At 43.7% G+C, this 23,973-nt stretch overlaps 1 protein-coding gene across 3 annotated transcripts in view; it reads left to right on the top strand.

Moving 5' to 3' along the window:
* Positions 1 to 23,297, top strand: part of ptcd2 (pentatricopeptide repeat domain 2) — a 68,038-nt gene extending 44,741 nt beyond the window's left edge. For 2 of the 3 annotated variants that reach the window (XM_072516142.1, XM_072516143.1), the window contains exons 5-10: positions 6,729 to 6,807; positions 8,646 to 8,737; positions 10,887 to 11,000; positions 11,829 to 11,903; positions 15,944 to 16,057; positions 21,180 to 23,297. In XM_072516142.1, the coding sequence (XP_072372243.1) occupies positions 6,729 to 6,807; positions 8,646 to 8,737; positions 10,887 to 11,000; positions 11,829 to 11,903; positions 15,944 to 16,057; positions 21,180 to 21,404 (699 nt within the window). In that variant the 3' untranslated portion in view covers positions 21,405 to 23,297. The remainder of the gene's footprint in view (positions 1 to 6,728; positions 6,808 to 8,645; positions 8,738 to 10,886; positions 11,001 to 11,828; positions 11,904 to 15,943; positions 16,058 to 21,179) is intronic. The other variant, XR_011949033.1, reaches the window with a different exon arrangement.
* The last annotated feature ends 676 nt before the right edge of the window (positions 23,298 to 23,973 follow it).

Here is a 23,973-nt window from a genome sequence, read left to right as displayed (position 1 = left end):
TTTAAACGTTTTTCAGAAAAAGATAGATACCTTTCTAACGAATAATAGGATTCGGGGATATGGCGTACGGGCCGGAGAGTGGAGCTGAGTCCACAAAGATCAGCCATGATCTCATTAAATGGCGGAGCAGGCTCGAGGGGCGAGATGGCTTACACCTGTTCCTAGTTCTTATGTTCTTATGGCATTCAACCATTGCTGAAATCTCACCATGGGGGATACCAATGTAAAGGTAAAGTCGCCATAGTCCCAGATGGCCATTAACTGCTTTCCCCTTTGAGGTGGAGAGCTGACGAAGGTGGTTTAACACAATGATCGTCACACCTCGGGTGAGGGGAAAGTTTGGGGCCTTCATGAATAACCTCAGCTGGTACGGGAATTGAACCTACGCTGCCGGCGTTATACTGCAACCAACCCAGCTGTCTAGTCAACTGAGCTAAACCGGCCCCCAATATAATCAGAGAATTTATAGTGCAGAAGGAGACCATTCGGCCCATCGAGTCTGCACCTGCCCTTAGAAAGAGCACCCTATTTTTAAAAAATATATTTATCAATTTTCAACGATTTTCAACAAAACACTCCAAACAGAAAAAAAAAGAATGAAGCACAAAACAAGCAAAAATTATACATGAGATTTCCAATAAAATACAATAACCCCCATTTAACAAATAAACAGCACCCTACTTGTACTCAAGCTTCCACCCCATTCCAGTAACCCCACCTAACCTTTTGGACACTAAGGGGCAATTTAGCATAGCCAATCCACCTAACCTGTACATCTTTGGACTGCACATCAATGACCAGCTACATAAATGCCGTGGCTAGAAGACCACAGAGGCTGGGAATTCTGTGGGCAGTAACTCCTCCTGACTCCCCAAAGTCTGTCCACTATTTACAAGGCACAAGTCAGGAGTATGATGAAATTATCTACACGTGCCTGGATCAGTGCAGCTCCAACAACACTTGAGAAGCTTGGCACCATCCAGGACAAAGCAGCCTGCTTGATTGACACAGCATTCATCGCCTTAAACATTAACTCCCTCCACCACTAACGCGCAATGACAGCATTGTGTACCATCTACAATATGCACTGCAACAACTCACCAAGGCTCCTTCGACAACACCTTCCAAACCCAGAAAAACATGGCAACAGATGCATGGCAGCATGGTAGCACAGTAGTTAATATTGTTGCTTCACAGCACTAGGGACCCAGGTTCGATTCCTGGCTTGAGTCACTGTCTGTGCAGAGTCTGCACGTTCTCCCCGTGTCTGCGTGGGTTTCCTCCGGGTGCTCCAGTTTCCTCCCACATGTCCCAAAAAACATGCTTGTTAGATGAATTGGACATTCTGAATTCTCCCTCAGTGTACCCAAACAGGCATCGTAATGTGGCAACGAGGGGATTTTCACTGATTGGATTGGATTGGATTTTGTTTATTGTCACGTGTATCGAGGTACAGTGAAAAGTATTTTTGTGCGAGCAGCTCAACAGATAGGTACATGGGAAGAAAAGGGAATAAAAGAAAATACATAATAAGGCAACACAAGATATACAATGTAACTACATAAGCACTGGCATCGGATGAAGCATACAGGGTGCAGTGTTAATGAGGTCAGTCCATAAGTGGGTCATTTCGGAATCTGGTGACAGTGGGGAAGAAGCTGTTTTTGAGTCTGTTCGTGCGTGTTCTCAGACTTCTGTACCTCCTGCCCGATGGAAGAAGTTGGAAGAGTGAGTAAGCCAGGTGGGAGGGGTCTTTGATTATGCTGCCCGCTTTCCCCAGGCAATGGGAGGTGTAGATGGAGTCAATGGATGGGAGGAAGGTTTGTGTGATTGACTGGGCGGTGTTCACGACTCTCTGAAGTTTCTTGCGGTCCTGGGCCGAGCAGTTGCCATACCAGGCTGTGATGCAGCCCGATAGGATGCTTTCTATGGTGCATCTGTAAAAGTTGGTAAGGGTTAATGTGGACATGCCGAATTTCCTTAGTTTCCTGAGGAAGTATAGGTGCTGTTGTGCTTTCTTGGTAGTAGCGTCGACGTGGGTGGACCAGGACAGATTTTTGTAGATGTGCAACCCTAGGAATTTGAAACTGCTAACCATCTCCACCTCGGCCCCGTTGATGCTGACAGGGGTATGTACAGTACTTTGCTTCCTGAAGTCAATGACCAGCTCTTTAGTTTGGCTGGCATTGAGGGAGAGATTGTTGTCGCTGCACCACTCCACTAGATTCTCTATCTCCCTCCTGTATTCTGACTCATCGTTATTCGAGATCTGGCCCACTATGGTCGTATCGTCAACAAACTTGTAGATGGAGTTGGAACCAAGTTTTGCCACGCAGTCGTGTGTGTACAGGGTGTATAGTGGGGGGCTAAGTACGCAGCCTTGCCGGGCGCCGGTGTTGAGGACTATTGTGGAGGAGGTGTTGTTGTTCATTCTTACTGATTGTGGTCTGCTGGTCAGAAAATCGAGGATTTGGTTGCAGAGTGGAGAGCCAAGTCCTAGGTTTTGGAGCTTTGATATGAACTTGCCTGGGATTATGGTGTTGAAGGCGGAGCTCTAGTCAATAAATAGGAGTCTGATGAAGGAGTCCTTGTTTTCGAGATGCTCTAGGGATGAGTGTAAGGCCAGGGAAATGGCGTCTGATGTGGACTGGTTGCAACGGTATGCGAATTGCAGTGGATCAAGGCGTTCTGGGAGTATGGAGGTGATACACTTCATGATCAACCTCTCGAAGCACTTCATTACGACTGAAGTCAGGGCCACTGGACGGTAGTCATTGAGGCACGTTGCCTGGTTCTTCTTTGGTACCGGTATGATGGCGGTCTTCTTGAAGCAGGTGGGGACCTCGCAGTGGAGTAGGGACAGGTTAAAGATGTCTGTGAATACCTCTGCCAGCTGGTCTGCGCAGGCTCTGTGTGCACGACCAGGGATCCCGTCTGGGCCCGTCGCCTTCTGAGGGTTCACTTTCAGGAAGGCCGATCTGACTTTGGAAGCTGTGATGGTGGGTATGGATGAATTATGGGCTGATGGGGCACTCGACAGCGTATTGTTGGTTACCTGCTCAAACCGAGCATAGAATGCATTGAGTTCATCGGGGAGGGGTGCGCTGCTGCCAGAGATACTGTTCGGCTTCGCTTTGTAGCCCGTTATGTTGTTTAGTCCTTGCCACAACCGCCGAGAGTCTGTCTGTGACTCTAGCTTGGTTTGATATTCTCTCTTGGCATCTCGGATGGCTTTGCGGAGGTCGTACCTGGATTTCTTGTATAGGTCAGGGTCGTCTGCCTTGAACGCCTCAGATCTGTCCTTCAGTAGGGAGTCAATCTCGCGATTGAGCCATGGTTTCCGGTTGGGGAACGTACGTACTGCTTTCTTTGGCATGCAGTCGTCCACACATTTGCTGATGAAGTCTGTGACGGTGGTGGCATACTCATTTAAGTTGGTCGCTGAGTTCTTAAATATGGACCAGTCCATTGTCTCTAAGCAGTCACATAAGAGCTCTTCTGTCTCCTCGGACCAGCACTGCACAACCTTCTTAGCTGGATTCTCCCGCTTGAATTTCTGCTTGTATGCCGGGAGAAGGAGCACTGTCTTATGGTCTGATTTCCCAAAGTGCGGTCGGGGGATGGAACTGTAGGCGCCCTTGATTTTTGAGTAGCAGTGGTCAAGAGTGTTGTCGCCCCTGGTGGGACATGAGATGTGCTGGTGGAATTTTGGCAGTACACTCTTGAGGTTGGCCTTGTTGAAGTCTCCGGCCACGATGAACAGGGCCTCCGGGTGTTCTGTTTCGTAGTTGTTTATAACTATGTATAGTTCGTCCAGCGCCTTCCTCACATCTGACTGGGGTGGGATGTAGACCGCTGTGATAATGGCTGAAGTGAACTCATGTGGAAGATACTTTGGGCGGCACTTCACAGTCAGATATTCCAGGTCTGGGGAGCAGTAGGTCTCCAGGGTGGCCACATCCAAGCACCAGGAGAAGTTGATGAGGAGGCACACCCCTCCACCCTTCGCTTTGCCTGATGATGCCGTGCGGTCCGCCTGGTGAATTGAGAAGCCTTCAGGTTGTATGGCACAGTCTGGTGGGCCGGGGGTGAGCCATATGTCTGTGAAACAGAGCACACAGCAACAGCAGTCTCTTACTTCCCTCTGAGAGGTAAGTCTGGCGTTAAGTTCATCCAGCTTGTTTTCGATCGCTTGGACGTTTGACAGGAGTATGCTGGGGAGAGGGGTCTTGAAACCGTGTTGCTTCAGTCTAACCTGCAGACCGCCGTGTTTCTCTCGCTTCCTCGGTCAGCGGCTGCTATTGGATGATCCTCTGATCCAATGGGAGACGTCAGCCCTTGTGGAAGGTAGGTGGTTGCGTCTGGCGGGGACCAGGGCACTGTTTACGTATCCGGGGTCGCGTCTGACAGGGTCCTGGGCGCTGTTGGAGGTAGAGGGGTTGCTAGGGGGGCAAGTTTGCGATCCAGATGGGTCCCGGCGTTCTGCGGGCGCTGGAATACCTTGCAGCGCATTCGGGTCCTCGCGCAGTGTCTCCGCCGTTTCTGGGGTCCTGGGTCATGGGCAGGGGCTTCCTGAAGCAGGTTGGGCTGGGTCCCGTGGTCTATTCCCTCCCTGGGCGCTCCTGGGGTCGGATCTTAAAGTAGGCCCGGTCGGGCCTCCACATGGATTTTCCTTACTTCCATCACCAGGTAGGTTGGGCGGGCCTCTCCGGGTAGGGTCGCTGGGCGGTTATCTCTGGGTCGGGTTGGGCCAGGTCTTGCCATTGGGGGTCAGGTCGGGAGCTGCGGGGACTGGGCCCAGCGATCCGGGGGCTGGCGTCGGTAGTTAGGCCGGGTTGGGAACTCCGAGGTCCGGGTCGGCTCCAAATCGAGGCCGGGGCTTCACTTCTGGTTTGGGCCCGATCTTCTTCCAGGTCGTGGAGGTCAGGTCGGGTCGGGTCAAAAGGTCTCCAAGGGCCTCGGAGGATGTTCAAGCCTGCAAGAGAAGATAAAAGAGAGATGTTAGTAATAATGTTAGTTTTAGAATTAATTTTTATAAGATTAGAACGAGTATAAGTTAAGTAAAAAGTGGAACTGTTGAGGAGAGCTCGCAGAGAGTTGCCTTGCTCTGGCGCCATCTTGGAAATCAGATTATTATCATGGGACCACCACTTTTGCAAGTTCCCTCGTCACACAACATCCTAACTTGGAACTATATCGCTGTTCCTTCACTGCGATTCAGTCAAAATCTGGGAACTTCTTAACAGCATTGTGGGTGTACCTACGTAGATGGACTGCGGCGGGTCAAGAAGGTGGTTGACCACAACCTTTTCCTGGGAAATTAGGGATGGGTAATAATGCTATCCTAGCTGCGATGCCCACATCACATAAATTAATTGAAGAAAAGTCAAACAGACCAGGGAGATCGCTTGTCTTAGCATAAACAAATGAGTTTTGGAACATTACATTTAAAGTGGAGTGTTTACTTGAGTGGTAAGGAGTATATTTGAATTTTTGACCAGAGGAATTTACAGAAGTACTTAACTTTTGTTTCCCCTTTTACAACACAGAACATTACCCACGATAGAGTTTGAATTGATTAATTGCTGCTTTATGTAATCCTATTTTTTTGAAGAAATGTATTTATTAATTACTATTGGTACTAATATCTGAATTCTAAATGAGTTACTAATTTCTGAAATAAATGGACAGACTCTTTGTACATTGGAATAATATGTTGCACCAAATGCGAAGTGTGTAGACTCTGTATATTTTTGTTGCAAGATGAGCCTAATGTTACAATAGAGGATAGTTAACTGCCTTCATGACCACATGATGTTATCTTTCATTGGATACTGTATGCCTAGTTTCTTACTCATACTAGCCTGTTGAATCCATTGTGCATACTTGAGTTCATGAACATATTCTGAATTTGAATATGATTTTAAATACAACTTGAAATGGAATTAGATTTTTTTTTTTAAATGCAAAATAACCTTTAAAATACATTGGGTGGAATTTTCCCACCCTTCTCGCCAGTGCAATCTGCCAGCCCTGCTAACAGCACATGGATTTCCCGAATGCTTGGGATGGATTCAGTGGGATGCAGTGGCATAGTCGCTGCACTAGTAATCCAGAGATACAGAGTCACACTCTGGGGACCCGGGTTTGAATCTTGCTAAGGCAGATGTTGAAATTTGAATTCAATTTTTTTACAAATCTGGAATTAAAAGTCTAAAGGTGACCGTAAAACCATTGTCGATTGTTGTAAAAACCCATCTGGTTCACTATTGTCCTTGAGGGAAGGAAATCTGTCTTCCTTGCCCAGTCTGGCCTATATGTGACTCCAGACCCACAATAATGTGGTTGGCGATTAAATGCCCTCAGGGATGGGATATAAACGCTGTCCCGGCCAGCATTGCTCAATCCCATGAACACATTTGTTAAAACTCCCATTGACAGCAGCAGGATGAGAAGATCCTGCCGCTGGCCAACAGCGGGCCACCTCCATGCTACCGAGAAACACGTTGCTGAGGGGGGGCCAGAGAATCGCACCCAATGTCTTCTGAGAAGTTTCCACACGATTTGGAAGAATATATTTAAATCCTGCACCGTGCTGCTTCACCTAATTAACTGATTGCTGCACGATTCCTTGTGAACTTGATCATTCTGCTCATAATGTACCCAGAATTCTGCCCATAATTTTATTCCTCTCGTGACCTATAAATTTCATTTCTTGTTGCCTACAGAATCTGAAAGGCTTCTTCTCTGACTCAACTTCTTTCAACATCGTCATGGATATGCTATTTATGAAGGGAAGCTACGAGCGTAAGTGGATTTTGGCAAACCAGAATGCTTTACTATGTACTCTGTTCAAAGATTTTTGTAATCGAACACAAATGATTATTTCTTCACTGGCCTCATTCCATCATAGTAGGGGAACTAGGAAAGTACAGGTCTGTTTTCAAATTATTGGGTGCTTGTGCTCGCAAGGGCTGCATGGTGGCACAGTGGCTAGCACTGCTACCTCACAGCTCCAAGGACGCAGGTTAAGCTCAGGCCTCGGGTGACTGTCTTTGTGGAGTTTGTATGGTCTCCTCTTGTCTGCGTGGGTTTCCTCCGGGTGCTTTGGTTTCCTCCCATAAAGCTGTGCAGCTTAGGTGGATTGGCCCTTAGTATCCAAAGGGTTAGGTGGGGTTACGGGGATAGGATGGAGACATGGACTTAAGTAGGGTGCTCTTTCCAAGGCTCGTGCAAAATCGATGGGCCGAATGGCCTCCTTCTGCAATGTAAATTCTATGATTCTATAAATTCCTAACTAGTGCCAGATCCTGGAATCAGCCTTGCATATCTACAATAATAATGATACAGCCACAAATCATTAAACTTATCAAGGGCATAGTAAAGCAATTTATTACTTCCAGAGCATCCAAATAATAAATCAATTATGAAATGTAAATTAATTTGGGAATTTCAGTGGATTATAAGAAACAGGAGGAGCATATTAATGTTATTTGAATGATTGATTACTGGAGCCTGAATTGCATAACTTTATCAAGTATGGTTTTGTGAACCTTCCTGTGGTATCAGCATCAACCCAAAACAGATCTAGACATGTGTATCACTGGAAAAAGACTCATGTTGAAGCTTTTCATCAGGACATTTGGTATTAGTATTTCTGGTATGCTAGGGAATTACCTCATGAGTGCAAGATGAAAAACTTTGACATGTATCTTTTTTAGCGATACCCAGGTTCTTTATTCTTTTAGGAAGTTCTGAGTGTTTTGGCCAAGGGTGGTATCATGATCAGTACAGGCTTAGAGGGCCAAAGGGCCTGTTCCTGTGCTGTATTGTTCTTTGTTCTGTACCACCAAATGTCTATTTAAAACTATACTTGTTTCTGTTCTGTCAGGTTGAATCTTGTCCCAATACCTGGCGAAAACCTCCCAAATTCCTCTAGATTACAAACATTTATAATCTAAGATGTATACTATTATTTGTTTGAGGGGGGAAAAAAACAATAGTTGTTGCAAATCAAGTAGTAAATAAGAAAGAATTTGCATTTATATGGTGCCTTATCATGTTCTTGGGATACCCATAAGTGCTTTGTGACCAATTAAGGTTTTTGATGTGTAGTCACTGGTATGTAGGCAAACATGGCAATCATTTTGCCCATACATCTAGTAAATCAGTTGAATTAACTTAATTGGCTGTAGTTATTGCGGGCAGAATGTTGGCCAGGGCACTGGGAGAACTCTCTGCACTTCCTCGAAGAATCTTAGGATATTTAACATTTAACTGAACGAATGCAACAGATAGATGGAACTTGATTTTGTGCTTCATCTGAAATAATTAGTACAGCACTCCAACACTCAGTCCATATTATACTGAAGTGTCAGCCTAGGTTACACCTGGAAAACAGTAGATGGCACACATAGCCAGACACAGAGAGTAACCAGAATATTGTAGGTAGTATCAGGAAATGAGGCGTGTTTAATGCTGCCGGGTAATTACTATTAGTATAACGCATAATGACAATGTGATGACTTCACATTGAAGTTCCAGTTAATTTTTATGCCATGCCAATGTTAATTCAATAGTTTCTGTCATTGCGCTTTGATATGGTGCTGCAATTATTCTGTGTTGATTTAATGTTATTTGATTAGGTGCTTTGGGAATCCTTCTAGAAATGAAAAATCAAGGAATAAAATTTAGCAAAGACACTTACACACTGGCATTTGCTGTCTGCTACAAAATGGTAAGTAATTTCTAAACATGTCAAGCTCTTCTCACTTTAAATTTGTTTGAAAGTTCTCCATTGCTGCCAACAAACATTTATACCTTAGTCTATCTGCATCAACTGGAGCTATAGGTAGGGGCACTGAAGGAAGCCACCACTCTTAAAGATCTGAATGCAGAGAGCTTGGTTAATAAGCAGAAAGCAGCCTCGTGCACAGCCTGCATAAAAGCAAATCAAAAACAACTGAAATCTGTTCATGTCCTGACCATATGTGGGAAAGTTACTACTGAACAACTCCCACTCATTTATTCATCTTGGTTTCCTCTGAATAGCCCGTGAATTGTGTGGGGCCACATGAATTATGAACTTGTATCCTAATGACACGCACTTCGCAGCGGGTGTATGAGGAAGAAAATTGGGATGTGGAGGGGAGGGGAGGGGTGGACACACCTGAGGAGCACTTCATACCAAGCAGTTTGGTCACTTATATGGCAACCAATCTTACTACTGCTCTGGTGGAAACATTTAGATCTGCTAATTTATAAATCTATAACCCTGCTCTGAGCTCTAAGGGAAGTCATTTTCCATTTGGAGCATCGGTGGCACAGTGCTGCTTCACAGCGCCAGGGACCCGGGTTCAATTCCGGCCTTGGGTGACTGTCTGTGTGGAGTTTGCACCTTCTCCCCGTGTCTGCATGGGTTTCCTCCGGGTGCTCCGGTTTCCTCCCACAGTCCAAAGATGTGCAGTTTCGGTGGATTGACCGTGATTGATGTGTGGGGTCTCGGAGGATAGGGTGGGGGATTGGGCCTAGATAGAGTCCTCTTTCAGAGGGTCAGTGCAGACTCGTTGGACAGCACCAACCAGGTGCTGGAAGGGGACTAGTGTTTTTATTTTTTATTTTCGGCCGATGTAGATGCGATGGGCTGAATGTCCTCTTTCTGCACTGATTCTTAGACAAACGGCATGCATTTTGATAGGCTTGAACATACCATATTCAATACTTCATCAAACAAATTTATAATTTGTTGCCAGGAAATTTAATCTAGTGTAGCAAAGAGTGATTTTGTAAAATTATAAACTTAAGAGTCCACCAAGACTGTACAAGAGTCCACCAAGACTGTACCATTGTTTTCTCCTCAAGAATGAACCTAGTCCATTTTTACTCTTCTACAAACTTCCCATACTGTTTAATTACACTCTTCAGGCAGCCCTTTTTAAAAATAATTTATGGATTATTTTCCCAGAAAAGTTTATGCAGTTCATTCCACGTTGTGACCGTTATCTGTGTATGTTCATTTTTTTCTCGCCTCCTTTTAATTCTTTTTGTGATCAAGTTTGTGATGACTCATTACCGTCCCACTGACCAGTGAAAACCATTTACCGGTATTTGAAGACTTCTAATGATCACCTCTTTGTTTTCTCTGTTATAGTGAGTCACTGCAGACTGATGTTCACAGAATTGATAAGTGGGCAGAAAAACGGTGTGTTATTTCATGGCGAGATGATTCCATCACTAATTCTGCCCAAAATGTTTTGTCCACGTACCTCTTGTTTTCCAAAGGCTTGAAAATGGAAGATTTATTTTTTGATTAAAATAAAACATGAGGGAATTTCTAGCTCACCTTTAACACTGTGGGCACACTCAATGGTGTGCAAAGTCAATGTCCGCAGTGATAGAAATACCGTACCACTTGTTTGGCAGGCTGCAAGAAAGAAAAAAAGCCTATTTTGGAAGCAGTATCAAACCCACAGAGACCAGTGGACTTAATCAGACGGGCTCATTGTGCTGGAGGCCAGCTTCTTAGAAACCAAGGAACTAAGACGTTGCAAATCATCCACAAAAATGTGACATATAGCATTAATAGAATTAATGATGTTTATATCTGGAACACAGGCCCATTCAATTATATGATATTTTTCTTAATCTATAGTAAGTTATTTTGCCACTTCTTCTTGCAGTCCAGTCACATGAATGTCCTCTCTTCTATATATCATTTGGATCAGAGGGTTTAGCTATGACCTAAAAATATATGATGGTCTGAACTGACCTGTCCTGTTGTCCTAGTAAGAGAGGATGGTCTGTGGCTTTGTTCACCAGGGCAGGTTTGCAATATCTGAACTCCAGGTTTGTTTCCTGGTAAAAACATCTTGATGACCTTCACACAGGACACAGATGAATCATACAAGATCTGCAACATGCTGCTGGAAGAGTCAGCAACAAGAGGAGATTTTGTTCCCCGTCATGCATTCTGCTTTGCAGTAGCATTTGCAATCAAGCAGGTATGGTTTTCCACGCAGTCTAGCAGCACAAAATATACAAGTTGCTGCTGAGGGTGATAGTGTCATAATTAGGTATAATTAGTAATTAGGCATACCAAAAGTGTTTATTTATTTGTGGTTCTGTTTTCCACAGCTTTACTTGGAGGATGCATGTAAAAAGAACTGTAGTTTATTTGGTTCGATTATTTTCCAGATTAAAAGTCTTCTCTGCTTTCATTTTGATTTAAGGTTATTTTTGTAACCAAAGCACAGGGATCCTGCAGCTTTTTCATTCGGATTCTTGTTTCGTTTTTAGTGTTGTTGAATAAAGCTCAACGCTACTTTGAATAATCCAAAATGCTTATGGCATTGCAACAAGGAAGACAAGTGCCACATCCACTTGACATTCAACAAACCGCATTACTGTTCCCAAATTCCCCACCGTCAACATCCTGGAGGTTGCCATCACAAACTCAATTGAACATAGAATCCTGATATCCCAGTGAAAAATAGCCTCTTTAACCTTTCAGTACTTAAGTAGTGCGAGACTATGCCAGTGATGTAACTAAAGTATGAATTTAAATATTCATCCCATTAATATTGTAACTTGCTGTTTGAGTAATTTAATTTTCTTTGCTCTGGGATCATACCTATTTTTAATTTTAAAGGTCCGTTCAATGCAGTTGCCTTTCCTTTGTAGAAATTACAAAAACAGCATCTTTAATGTTTCTCAGTAACGTGGAACAAATCTGTATTTGTTATTCCATCACTGGAAACGTCACATAATGCCACTTCTTAATTCTGTGTTACAGAAAAAAACTAATTCCTTTTTAATCCCTCTTATTTCAGAATGATGTTGTAAAAGCTCGATCAATTTATTCACATATAATGCGCACAGACAGCAAAATTTGTCTTAATCTCCATGTAAGTATCTCCATCGCTGTTAACTAAACAATTTGGATTCATTTAGCACCTTTCACAATCCAACCAAGAAATTCGAGAAGATCATGAAGTAGGAGGCATGACATTTGTGGAACAGACCAGAAAAATGGTCTCACTTCGTGCTACCGATGCCTCAACTGTGTTGCATTTTCTATCATTTTTTTTAAATGTTAAAACTTGCGGTGATATATTTACAAACCATGAAAAATGTGTTAAGCCCTCAGCCGGCTAATTTGACATGTGGAACAAAAAGGATCTCGGACAAACAAAAAACTGCCTTCCAACTCCAGTTAATCGCACTTCAGCCCCATGTGCCATTAAAGAGCAGGTGTTTCATCACAGCAAAGCCATCTGGAACATGGATTTTGGTGGGCTCAATATGCATTAAGTAAGATTAAAAAGTGGGGGTAAAGGCCGGCAGAATGTCATAGACTTTCATAGAATTTACAGTGCAGAAGGAGGCCATTCGGCCCATCGAGTCTGCACCGGCTCTTGGAAAGAGCACCCTACCCAAGGTCAACACCGCCACCCTATCCCCATAACCCCGTAACCCAGTAACCCCACCCAACACTAAGGGCAATTTTGGACACTAAGGGCAATTTATCATGGCCAATCCACCTAACCTGCACATCTTTGGACTGTGGGAGGAAACCGGAGCACTTAGAGGAAACCCACGCACACACGGGGAGGATGTGCAGACTCCGCACAGACAGTGACCCAAGCCAGAATCGAACCTGGGACCCTGGAGCTGTGAAGCAATTGTGCTATCCACAAGGCTACAGTGCTGCCCAAATGTATAGGAATGCAGGGCTGGCTATCTAAATAAAAAGCTCTGTACGCAAATGCACGTTGCGTATGAAATAAGTTAAGAAGCACAAAGTCACTAATGGGTATCAATTAAAGCCATTACAGAAACCTGGTTACAGGAAGAGCATGATTATTCCTCAACCTAAGGGCTCGTGGCGTTGGGGACAATATATTAGAATCGGTAGGGTATTGGTTAATGGTCAGAAAGCTGAGAGTAGGGATAAACAGAACATTTTTCCAATGCCACAAGGCTCTTTGCTGGCGCTGCGACTGTTTCCAATCTATATTAATTGACTTGGATGAAGGTAAAGAAAGTGATGTTTCAAGTTTGCTGATGTAACAAATCTATCAAAACAAATCACAGGATTGATGACAGTAATGAGAGGGTGTTCTGTGATAAGAGGTTGAGAAGATTTGGCCCTTTGCTCTCTGTAGTTTAGAAGAATGAGAGGGAATATCATTGAAACATGTATGATTATAAGCATGTTTGACAGGATAGATGCTGAGAGGTTGTTTCCCTGGCTGACAGTCTAGAACATGGGGCGCAGTCACGAAGTATGGGATTGATAATTTAAGATTGAAATAAGGAATTTTTTCACTCGTACGTTTGTGAACATTTGAAATTCTCTATCTCGAAAGGCTGTGGATTTTCAGTCATTAAGTATGTTCAAGACTGAGATACATTTTTGGGCATAAAGGGAATTAAGGCAGTGTTTTTTAAACTTTTTTTCCGGGCCCATTTTTACCAACCGGCCAGCCTTCGGGACCCACGCGGGCCAACCTTCCCGACCCCCGCTGGCTGACCTTCGCGACTCACGCCGGCTGACCTTCGGGACCCATCATTTTCTCTTACCTTGTTTGCTGTTGACAAAATGGAGGAATTACAATCGCGCCCAAAGCACTTTGGGGGGCGCGACCTGCTCTCTGCCTCCCTTCAGGCAGGAACATTACATTAAATTTTTTTTTAAATAGTCTGCTGCGTCTCCAATTGCGCAAGTTCGTGTGCAACAGCCGGCTTTTAGCAATGCTGGCTGCGAGCGGCCTTTAAAATGACGGCCGCGACCACATAAAAAAATGCGAGTGCACTGCGCATGCGTGCAAGCTCGTTGGGGTGCATTCGCATAAACACGGTGGTTCTGGTCGTGCGCACCTATGAGTGGGCACGCATGCGCAGTGTGCCCGCATTTTTTTATATGGTTCCGGCCAACATTTTGAAGGCCGTTTGCAGCCGGCATTGTTAAACGCTGGCTCCACGACCCTGCCGACACCCACCCGTGGGGTCGCGACCCCGACTTTGAAAATGCCTGAATAAAGGGATATTGGGATTAGACGGGGTCAAAAATCAGCCATGATCTTACTGAATGACATAGAGTGGACTTGGGGAGCCATGTGACCTACTCCTGTTCCTATTTCTTATGCCCTTATGATTGGGAGCTATAGGATCTTTAGAAAGGTGAGGGAAATTTGACAAGGGGAAGAAGTGAAACTATTAATAAAAGACAGTGTGGAAATGAAGACGTTCAGTCTCACTGCCCTATGTTCTGAAATAAGAAACCAAGAAAGATGAGACATTCTGATCAGGGTCTTTGGGACCTCCTGATCGTAATGATGTTTTGGGGAATGTTTAAATATAGAGATTTGGAAAGCAAGTGTCAGATTACAATGTTCTTATGATAGGTGATTTTTATTTTCATGCTGGCAGGGAGAATCAGAACAATTCGGGTAGTAAAGGCAGTGTATTTCCAGAATGTATCGAGAACAGTTTTTTGGAACAATATGTTTTAGAACCCACTAAAGAACAAGTCTCTACTAGATTTTAATCGGTCACAAAATCAAGGATTATGGGGATAAGGTAGGAACGGGAGTTGAGGATTATAATTCCGATCTCATTGAATGGCGGAGAAGACTCGATGGAGCCAATGGTCTACTTCTGCTCCTACCTCTTATGGTCTTTCAAATTGGTTACTAATCATGGTAAGGGGACATTGGAAAACAGTGTCTGTGGAGGGAAAAAGAATCAATCAGGGTATTAAATTTTAGCAAGGTAGACTTCAAAGCCATGACTGCCACCAATATTGGCTAAGTTTTTGGCAGGATACAAATCTGGTACATACCCCTAAAAGATAAAAGCTCTACATGTAATTAAGAAACCATGGTATTCAAATGAGATAAAAGACAGTATTAAACTAAAATAATCTCAAATGCAAGGAAAAGTGGTACTCCAGCAGATTGGGAAAACTTTAACGGGGTAACATTCGGATACAAATAAAGTAAAAGGTGCAAAATGGGTAAATCTTGCAGCAGATATCAAAGCAAACAGTAAAACTGTTTACAAATATATTGAGAGAAAATGATCAAAATGAAATGTGAGCATATTAAGGATAGATGCACACATCGACATGGAGGAAATGGCAGTCACTCTTGAGAGTGGTTTTAACCCCCCCAGAAATGGGTGGGTGCTTAAAAAGTGAAAGATCTGAAACAAGAATCCAACCTACCTCGAACCCACCCAATTCCAATATTAACAGAGATGAGATGAGGGGTGGGGAGACAATCCACTTGCAGGAGGCAGGTCGGCCACTGAAACCTTTTACGGAGACATGTTTGCAGTCTTTGTATTTGAACCATCCCTATTCTAATCCATGTGCACAAATATATAACAGGAGGTTGACCTTTATTGCAAGGAGTTGGGGATACAAAAGTGAGGATGTGATACTTCAGCTTGGGTAGAGGACAAGATTGCTCTACCCCAGCGAGCAGCAGTCCTCCAGTATATTCAAGATGGAAGTCAGTAGATTTTTGGTATTGAGGAATATGGGGACAGTGCAGGAAGGTAATGTTGAGCGAGAAGATCAGTCATGATCTTGTTGAATGGTGAGGCAGGCTTGAAGACCAACCCCACCCAGCTCCTGTTTCTTATGTTCTGTAGTTGCACAGAAACTTGGTGAAACCCCATTTAAAGTGCTCCATTCAGCTTGAGCATCGCACTTTGGGAAGGTTATGTTGGCCTTGGAGGGAGAACCCTGCAGATTCACCAGAATGCCACTGAAAGTGTTAAAAAGAGTGCTTGTATAAGGTGTTTTTTTATTCCCACATGTTTTCGAAGTTGATGCGGTTTGAATGTGATAGATATTTAAATATATTTTCACTCGCAACTCAGAATATATTTTATTTGAAAGGGCTATATCAAATGTAATTGTGTAATTTTTGTCCAGGTTCTTTTACTCGCTCTGTCAGGAGCACAGCAACATCTGCTCTCAGTTTTGGAAAAAGCAGTTGTAAACAATGTCCCAAAGTTTGTGAAGAAGATGGATTTTTCACAAGAAGTGGTAAGTATGCAAAGCCACACTTGATGTCCGAACTTATTTAATTCTCAAGTAGTTTGCCTGCAGCTTGCCTGTTAAAAACCTGGGAGCACCTACCTAACAGGATTGGTTGAGTACCCTCACAAGGATTGCAGCAGTTCAAGAAGGCCCACCCAAGGGATGCGCAATAAAGGAGGCCAATAATCTTCTATGTGCTTCAGTGGTTAGTGTCAATGTGGGATTGCGGGGAGGCTAACATCATCAGCTCATCTTCACTTACACGGAATTCAATACAGTCTTGAGACTAGCAACCCTGGCTCATTTTACTTTTCACAAATCTTGCCCACAAGCACTGAAGCCAATTGTAGTTTACTGTGGCTAGGTTTTGATCATGTGTCACGGAAACAGCAGATGTTAATTGCTGAACAAACCAGATCCCTGTGGGGAACTTGGCTCACCCCTTTCTTTTTGTATTCTGAAAATGAGAAGAGAAATACTGATCTCAAGAGCCAGAAGTCCAGTAACACTTCTGGGATTTTAAAAATCAAAGTAAAAGGTGTATTGACAAGAAAAGAAAGTTGCACAGTTAAAATGAGTCTTACAAACATGCCCCCAAAAGACTCCCTACTTGGTCAGACCCACAGGCAATACTCCCTTACAGATGTTTAACTATACAAATCCAGTAATATAACCCACGGCAAAGTTGCTGTTGCTTTAGTAAGGCATACCACATGGTCTCTCAAACCAACTTCTACTCTGCTGTGGAAGTTCAAGAAACCTTCAGGAGCAAGACTGCTTTTTGTAGGCCAAGAATTTTCTGGCTTGACTGGATAGCTGATTTAAACTGTACTTCCTCCCATCTCAGAGCTGTTTCTGGGAGATCTTCCCCACACAGCCAACCCCAAAGCTCTCCACAGTAACTCGAAAATACATTTTTCCCCCTTTCATCTCGGGCTCCATTGTTCTCACACCTCTTTGAAACTTAAATCCTTCCAAATATCAAATTGTTCATGTTTCACTTTTGTCTTCGGGTCAATAAAATGTAAAATACTCTCTTCTGTATACACATGTAACACTCGATCAGGGGTTATGGGGATGAGAAAATATCAGCCATGATTGAATGGCGGAGCAGACTCGATGGGCCAAGTGGCCTAATTCTGCTCCTATGTCTTATGGATGGACCGAATAGCCGCTTCCTGCACTGCAGGGATTCTATTGAACTCCTGTATCATGTCACCTCTGACTTCCCTTCATAATATTCAAACAAACTCTCAACTTATCTAAAAATGCAAATGTTAGATCCAACCTGATTACTTGTGCCTGGATAGGTGTGAGGTTTCAGTAGGGGAACATTTTGGGAGTAGTGACCACAGTTCCGTAGGTTTTAGGGGTACTTTTGGATAAGGATGAGGGTAGGGTTACGGTGCTAGGGCAGCACAGTAGCACAGTGGGTAGCACTGTTGCTTCACAGCGCCAGGGTCCCAGGTTCCAATCCCGGCTTGGGTCACTGTCTGTGCGGAGTCTGCACGTTCTCCCTGTGTCTGTGTGGGTTTCCTCCGGGTGTTCCGGTTTCCTCCCACAAGTTCCGAAAGACGTACTGTCAGGTAATTTGGACATTCTAAATTCTCCCTCAATGTACCCGAACAGGTGCCAGAATATGACGACTAGGGGCTGTTCACGGTAACTTCACTGCTGTGTTAATGTACTTGTGACAATAAAGATTATTTTAAAAAATTAAATTAAACTGGAGAAAGGCAAATTACGATTACATTAGACAGGAATTGAAGAATTTGGATTGGGTGCGGCTGTTGGAGGGTAAATTAACATCAGGGATGTAGGAGTCTTTCATAACGAGTTGATTAGGATTCAGGAAAGTCACGTTCCTGAGAGAACAAAGGATAAGTATGGGAAGTTTAGGGAACCTTGGATAATGAGGGATATTGTGAACCTGGCCAAAGAGAAATATGAGGCTATTGTACGATATAGAAGGGTGGGGACAGTCGAAAGCCTTGAGGAGTATGAAGAAAGTAGGAAGGTACTGAAACGGGAAATTAGGAGGGCTAGGAGGGGTCATGAAAAGTCCTTGGCAAGTAGGATTAAGGTGAATCCCAAAGCTTTTTATTCATATGCAAAAAGCAAGAGGGTGGCCACGGAAAGGATTCAACCCTAAGGACAATGGGGAATCTATGTGTTGAACCAGAGGAAATGGGTGAGGAACTAAATGAATACTTTGCATCAGTGTTCACCAGAGAAAAGGACTTTGTGGAAGATGATTCTTGGGTAGGGTTTGTGGATCGTCTGGGTCATGTTGACATCAAAAAGGAGGAGCTATTGGATGTTTTAAAAACATTAAGAGAGATAAGTCTGTTGGGCCAGATGGGATTTACCCCAGAATACTGAGGGAAGCAAGGGAGGAAATTGCTGGGGCCTTGACTGACATCTTTATATCCTCATTGGCTAATGTGGTACTGCTGTTTAAGAAAGGTAGCAGGGATAATCCTGGAAACTATAGGTCGGTGAACCTCACGTCGGTATTAGGTAAATAATTGGAGAGAACTCCCATGGACTGGATTGTACCCGAAAAGGGGCCGAAATGTGGCGACTAGGGGCTTTTCACAGTAACTTCATTTGAAGTCTACTTGTGACAATAAGCGATTTTCATTTCATTTCATTTCGAAACAAATGGACTCATTAATAATAGACAGTATGGTTTTTGTGAAGGAGAGGTCGTGCCTCACTAACTTGATCGAGTTTTTTGAGGAGGTGACAAAGATGTTTGATGAGGGGAGGGCGGTGAATGTTGTTTATATGGACTTCAGTAAAGCCTTTGACAAGGTGCGTCATGGCAGACTGGCACAAAAGGTGAAGTCACACAGGATCAGAGGTGAGGTGGCAAGATGGATACAGAACTGGCTCGGTCACAGAAGGCAGAGGGTAGCAGTGGAAGGGCATTTTTTGAATGGCAGGTAGTCGTGTTCCACAGGGATTGATGCTGGGGCCTCTGTTTGTAGTATACATAAACGATTTGGAGGAAAATGTAGCTGGTCTGATTAGTAAGTTCACGGATGACACCAAGGTTTGTGGAGTGGCAGATAGTGTTGAGGATTGTCAGAGGAAACAGCAGGACATGGATAAATTGGAGACTTGGACAGAGAAATGGCAAATGGAGTTTAATCGCTGTGACCGAGCCAGTTCTGTATCCATCTTGCCACCTCACCTCTGATCCTGTGTGACTTCACCTTTTGTACCAGTCTGCCATGACGCACCTTGTCAAAGGCTTTACTGAAGTCCATATAAACAACATTCACCGCCCTCCCCTCATCAAACATCTTTGTCACCTCCTCAAAAAACTCGATCAAGTTAGTGAGGCACGACCTCTCCTTCACAAAAACCATGCTGTCTATTGTTAATGAGAGGTAATGCATTTTGGTAGGTCTAACATAGAGGGAAAAGTATACAGTAAATGGCAAAACTCTTAGGAATATAGAAAGTCAGAGAGATCTGGGCGTACAGGTTCACAAATCTTTGAAAGGAGCAACACAAGTAGACAAGGTAGTCAAGAAAACATATGGGATGCTTGCCTTCATTGGACGGGGCATCGGGCTTAAGAACTGGCAAGTCATGCTACAGTTGTATAGAACTTGGTACGGCTGCACTTGGAAGTTTGCGCACAATTCTGATCGCCACACTACCAGAAGAATGGGGAGGCTTTGGAGAGGGTGCAGAGGAGGTTTACCAGGATGTTGCCTGGTCTGGAGAGTGTTAGCTATGCAGAGAAGCTGAATATAGTCAGACTGTTTTCATTACAACGACGGAGGTTGAGGGCGACCTGATAGAGGTCTACAGGATTGTGAAGGGCATTGATAGAATGGGTGGGCAGGCACTCTTTCCCAGGGTGGAGGGGTCAGTCACCTAGGGGGGATAGGTTTAAGGTCCATGGAACAAAGTTTAGAGGAGATGTGCGATGCAGGTTTTTTTACACAGCGTGGTGAGTGCCTGGAACGCACTGCCAGAGGAGGTTTTGGAAGCAGATACATTAACAGCGTTTAAAAGGCATCTTGACAAATACATGGATAGGATGGGTATGGAGAGATATGGCACTAGGAAGTTCTGAGGGTTTTGGCCAAGGGTGGTATCATGACCGGCATAGGCTTGGAGGGCCGAAAGGCCTGTTCCTGTGCTGTATTGTTCTTTGTTATCTCAAACCCACCAGAATATCTCATTACAAATACACAAACCTAACACCTGTAAATTTCTGTGTCTTAATCCTCCCAGACAAGGTCTCTGGCAACCTTTCCCCAGACTAATTAAATCGTTTACACACAGACATGCAGCCTTCTATACAGAATAACATAATATTCCTCAGAAATATTAAAAACATTAACATCCGTTCTGCCACATGTAATGATCAAACCTGGGATCTTTCTACTCTGTCTGGTCCAGTACAGCACTTGACGGTTACTTAACTAGCTGAGGTATTCCCTGTATCTGTTGAAAAGGCTACACCATGGGCGAGATTCTCTCAGCCTGGGGCCAGGACATAGAATCCCCGCGACCGGCACGAATCGTGCCAATTCGCCCCAACGCCGGGACACGATTCTCCGCAGAGCGGGGATCGGCGCCATTGGCACTGGCATGGTCGGCACGCCGCGGGTCCCTGTAGGGGCCAGAATTGCTGATCCTAAGGCCATGTTGACGCCGTCGAGAAACGCGACGCCGTTTCCGACGGCGTCAACACTTAGCCTCAGGATCAGAGAATCCCGCGCCATGTGTTCTTGCATTTCATATATTTTCTGACATATATATTATGCACCTATCATTGTGCATGATAAATACACCTCCTGTGGTGCAAAGCTTGAGAGATTGTGCAGGGTAAATGACATGATCTACCAGGACTTTGTTGTAAGTTTTTCTCCTCTTTTGTGCCCTTGAAGTAAAAACATTGTGACAGAACATTGTTTAGTCCATTGAGTTATGTTAAGTATTTTGCCACTGCTAGAATCTGCCTATGTTTTGTCACTGATTTGATTTTTTATTGTGAATCGCCATACTATTTACACATTCAACATAGATCTATTAAGAATGCATGTGATCTGTTAGGTAATTTATCACAGCCAATATTAACTTTGATCCATTTGTCACCAAGGTGGCTGCAGTACGTGAAACCCTGGAGAACAACACAGAGCTTCAAAGCCGGTTTGAGGATGTGTGCAAAATGCTGAAAATATCTGGACAAATCACAGCACTGAGTCTCGACGACATGCTTTGCCACACACCAAATGGAAAAAAGCCCCTTAACCCTTTGCTAGATGCAAGGAAAATTAGCAGACGGACCTTCAAGCCTCTACATTCTGCCTTACTTTCTGAGTAACCCAACTGGACTGGCATTATTGGATGGTGTAGGACAGCTGCAATTGGGCATCTTTCACAAACTGGAAATATCACCCAGGCATTTGAAAGAACAGTTTTTTTAAGAACTGGTTTTGTTATTACTAACAGACGTAAGTAATGAACACACAAAGATAGGAATTGAAAGGGGATAAGCATGTTTTGACGATTGTAGTTGTCACAGTAGTTTGAAAGGCCCAAAACCAAATCCATGCATTTGCCATACATAAGAAAAACTATGTTGCAATTTGGATATGATTTTTTCTTGCATGTCTTTGGATCATAGGGATGGAAAAAGTGTCCCTACTTCATTGTCCATCCAGAGACCCCTCAAATAATTTAGAATAATTCCATCAGACTTAAGTGTGAAATGAAAGGCTATTTATTCATCATACCTTTTGGTTCAATTTGAATCAGAATCCATACATTTGTACGCTAGTCTAGAAGCGCAAAGAAATCTTTGCAGGAGCAGTTATAGCAACAACAATTTTAGCAAAAATGTCATTGGTCACTGCCCGGACCAGTATGTTTTTATTGAAGTAATAAAACCTGTTTGATTTGGTTAAGAAAACTGTATCATTAACAAAGCTTCCTGTTTTAACTGCATATTTAATGTTGGAAAAGAGAAAGCAATAGTTACTATTTTAAGAAGTGATTGGTATCCTTCCATCTGCGAAAGGTGATGGGAATACAGCTTCCAAATTTTGCTGAGATCAGGTTGATCATCTGTTGCACTTTTGACGGCTGAACAAGCTGAATCTGGGAAGGCAAAGTCTGCCACAAGGGCCCCACACAAAAGCTGACCCTTTGCCGGAGATGTGGAATGATCTCTGCTGACACCTGTCTGCAGGGCTAGCGTCGGTTTAGGAACTTCAGAAACCACATGTCGATGTGGTGGCGAATTCCTACACACAGCTAATATCGCCATTTGCTTTGATCGTCAGCCAGCTTCCCACTCGTCGTGATTGATGTTGAGGGCCTTCATACTTCTGGAAAGCATCCTTGAATCTGAACTTCAGGCGCCCTGCACGGACGACCTCGCCGTACAGCATATCCTCAAGGATGCGGCCATCATCCATCCTGTGCACCTGCCCAAGCCAGCAAAGGGTTTTTCCCCCACCTTTCTTCAGTTTTGTTTGAATAATTTTCCAAACTACTTTTGCCAGCTTAATGCAGTGTATTTTTATCCACCCTTAAACCAGAGAACACACCTCCGGTTCAGGCCAACATTTTCCTAAGATTAAGCAGAGAAAAATATTCCCCATTTTACCTTGAATGGAGACTTGTTGACTTTGTAACTTGCAGTATTTTGTCAAACTTCCACATGTTCAGTTGCTTCTTGCCAGGAGTTTCTTTGGATACTTTAAAAGGCCCTTTATCAAACTGTGTGGTTAACACAAGTCATAAAGTAACATTTTTTGCAGTATTTGTAAGTAGTTTGCAATTCAATATTACAATGTCTATGCTCATGCAATCATGATTTGTTTTTTGAAGGACTTTTATTATTGTTAATCATAACATGAAGTGGCTCTGTGTCAAATGTACTATATATTCTTAAAGGAATTTAGACTTGAAAATCTGTAAACGCACACTGACTAACTTATTATTTTAGATTTTCAAATTTGAATGTTTTCTTGCCTTCCATTTTCCTTTCATTGATGCTAAGAGTCCACACAGAATATAATGAATTATGCAACTGTTAATGTTCTACATTTCAACACTAAATTGCTCCCTTTACCATAACTATTTTTAAAAAGCTTAATAGGGGTGCCCTCTAATCAGACTACTGAACGGCAAAGTGTATTTTCTTGTATTTCTGTGTTCATTATCACTGACTGATCTCTGGACTTAATAAATTTAAGATTTATGGTAACAAGTGACTGTCTCTCATTAATCGTTCATTGATTTGTCATATCAAGTAAGTAGTGGTTTTGGCATCCACTGCCAGATCTAGCTGGACCACAAAGTCCTGGAGGGTCCTCCACTAATCTGTCAAAACAGCTCACAATTCCAGGATATTCCCGGCTGCTTCTCTACTGCAAACCATCTTCTTAGATCCCTCTTAAATCCCTGTCTCCTCTGCCCTCACCTCACACAACAAGAAGGTGCTCATGGACTTGTTTGTTACTAACATTGAGACTATCTGATCATCCACTTTAAGTCCTTTTCCCAAACCCATCAAGCTAACCTTCCTCTTGGGTTCCCCCTGTCCTAACCCCAGACTCTCTCATTCCTACTGTTTCTCTCCTATCTCCCCTCATGCCCTCTCAGAGCTAATGTTACCCATGAGACCCACATCCTGCTCCCTCAACCCTTTTTCCACTAAAGTGCTGACCACCCAACTTCCCTTCATGGCTCCCACGTTAGCAGATATTGTGAGCAAATCTCTATTCTTTGGTACTGCCCCTCTTCAAATTTGTCGTCATCATTCCTCCCTCAAAAAAAATCCCAAAACCTTGACCCTCCTCCATCCTTACAAACCACTGCTCCATCTCCAACCTTCCTTTCCACACTACAGTCCTACTACTGTCGTCGGAATGTGGCGACGAGGG

The sequence above is a fragment of the Scyliorhinus torazame genome, chromosome 9 (assembly GCF_047496885.1).
Source record: "Scyliorhinus torazame isolate Kashiwa2021f chromosome 9, sScyTor2.1, whole genome shotgun sequence".
NCBI classification, from domain to species: Eukaryota; Metazoa; Chordata; class Chondrichthyes; order Carcharhiniformes; family Scyliorhinidae; genus Scyliorhinus; species Scyliorhinus torazame.
The sequence above is the reverse complement of the archived record's forward strand: the minus strand, read 5'-3'. Positions and strand labels throughout refer to the sequence as shown.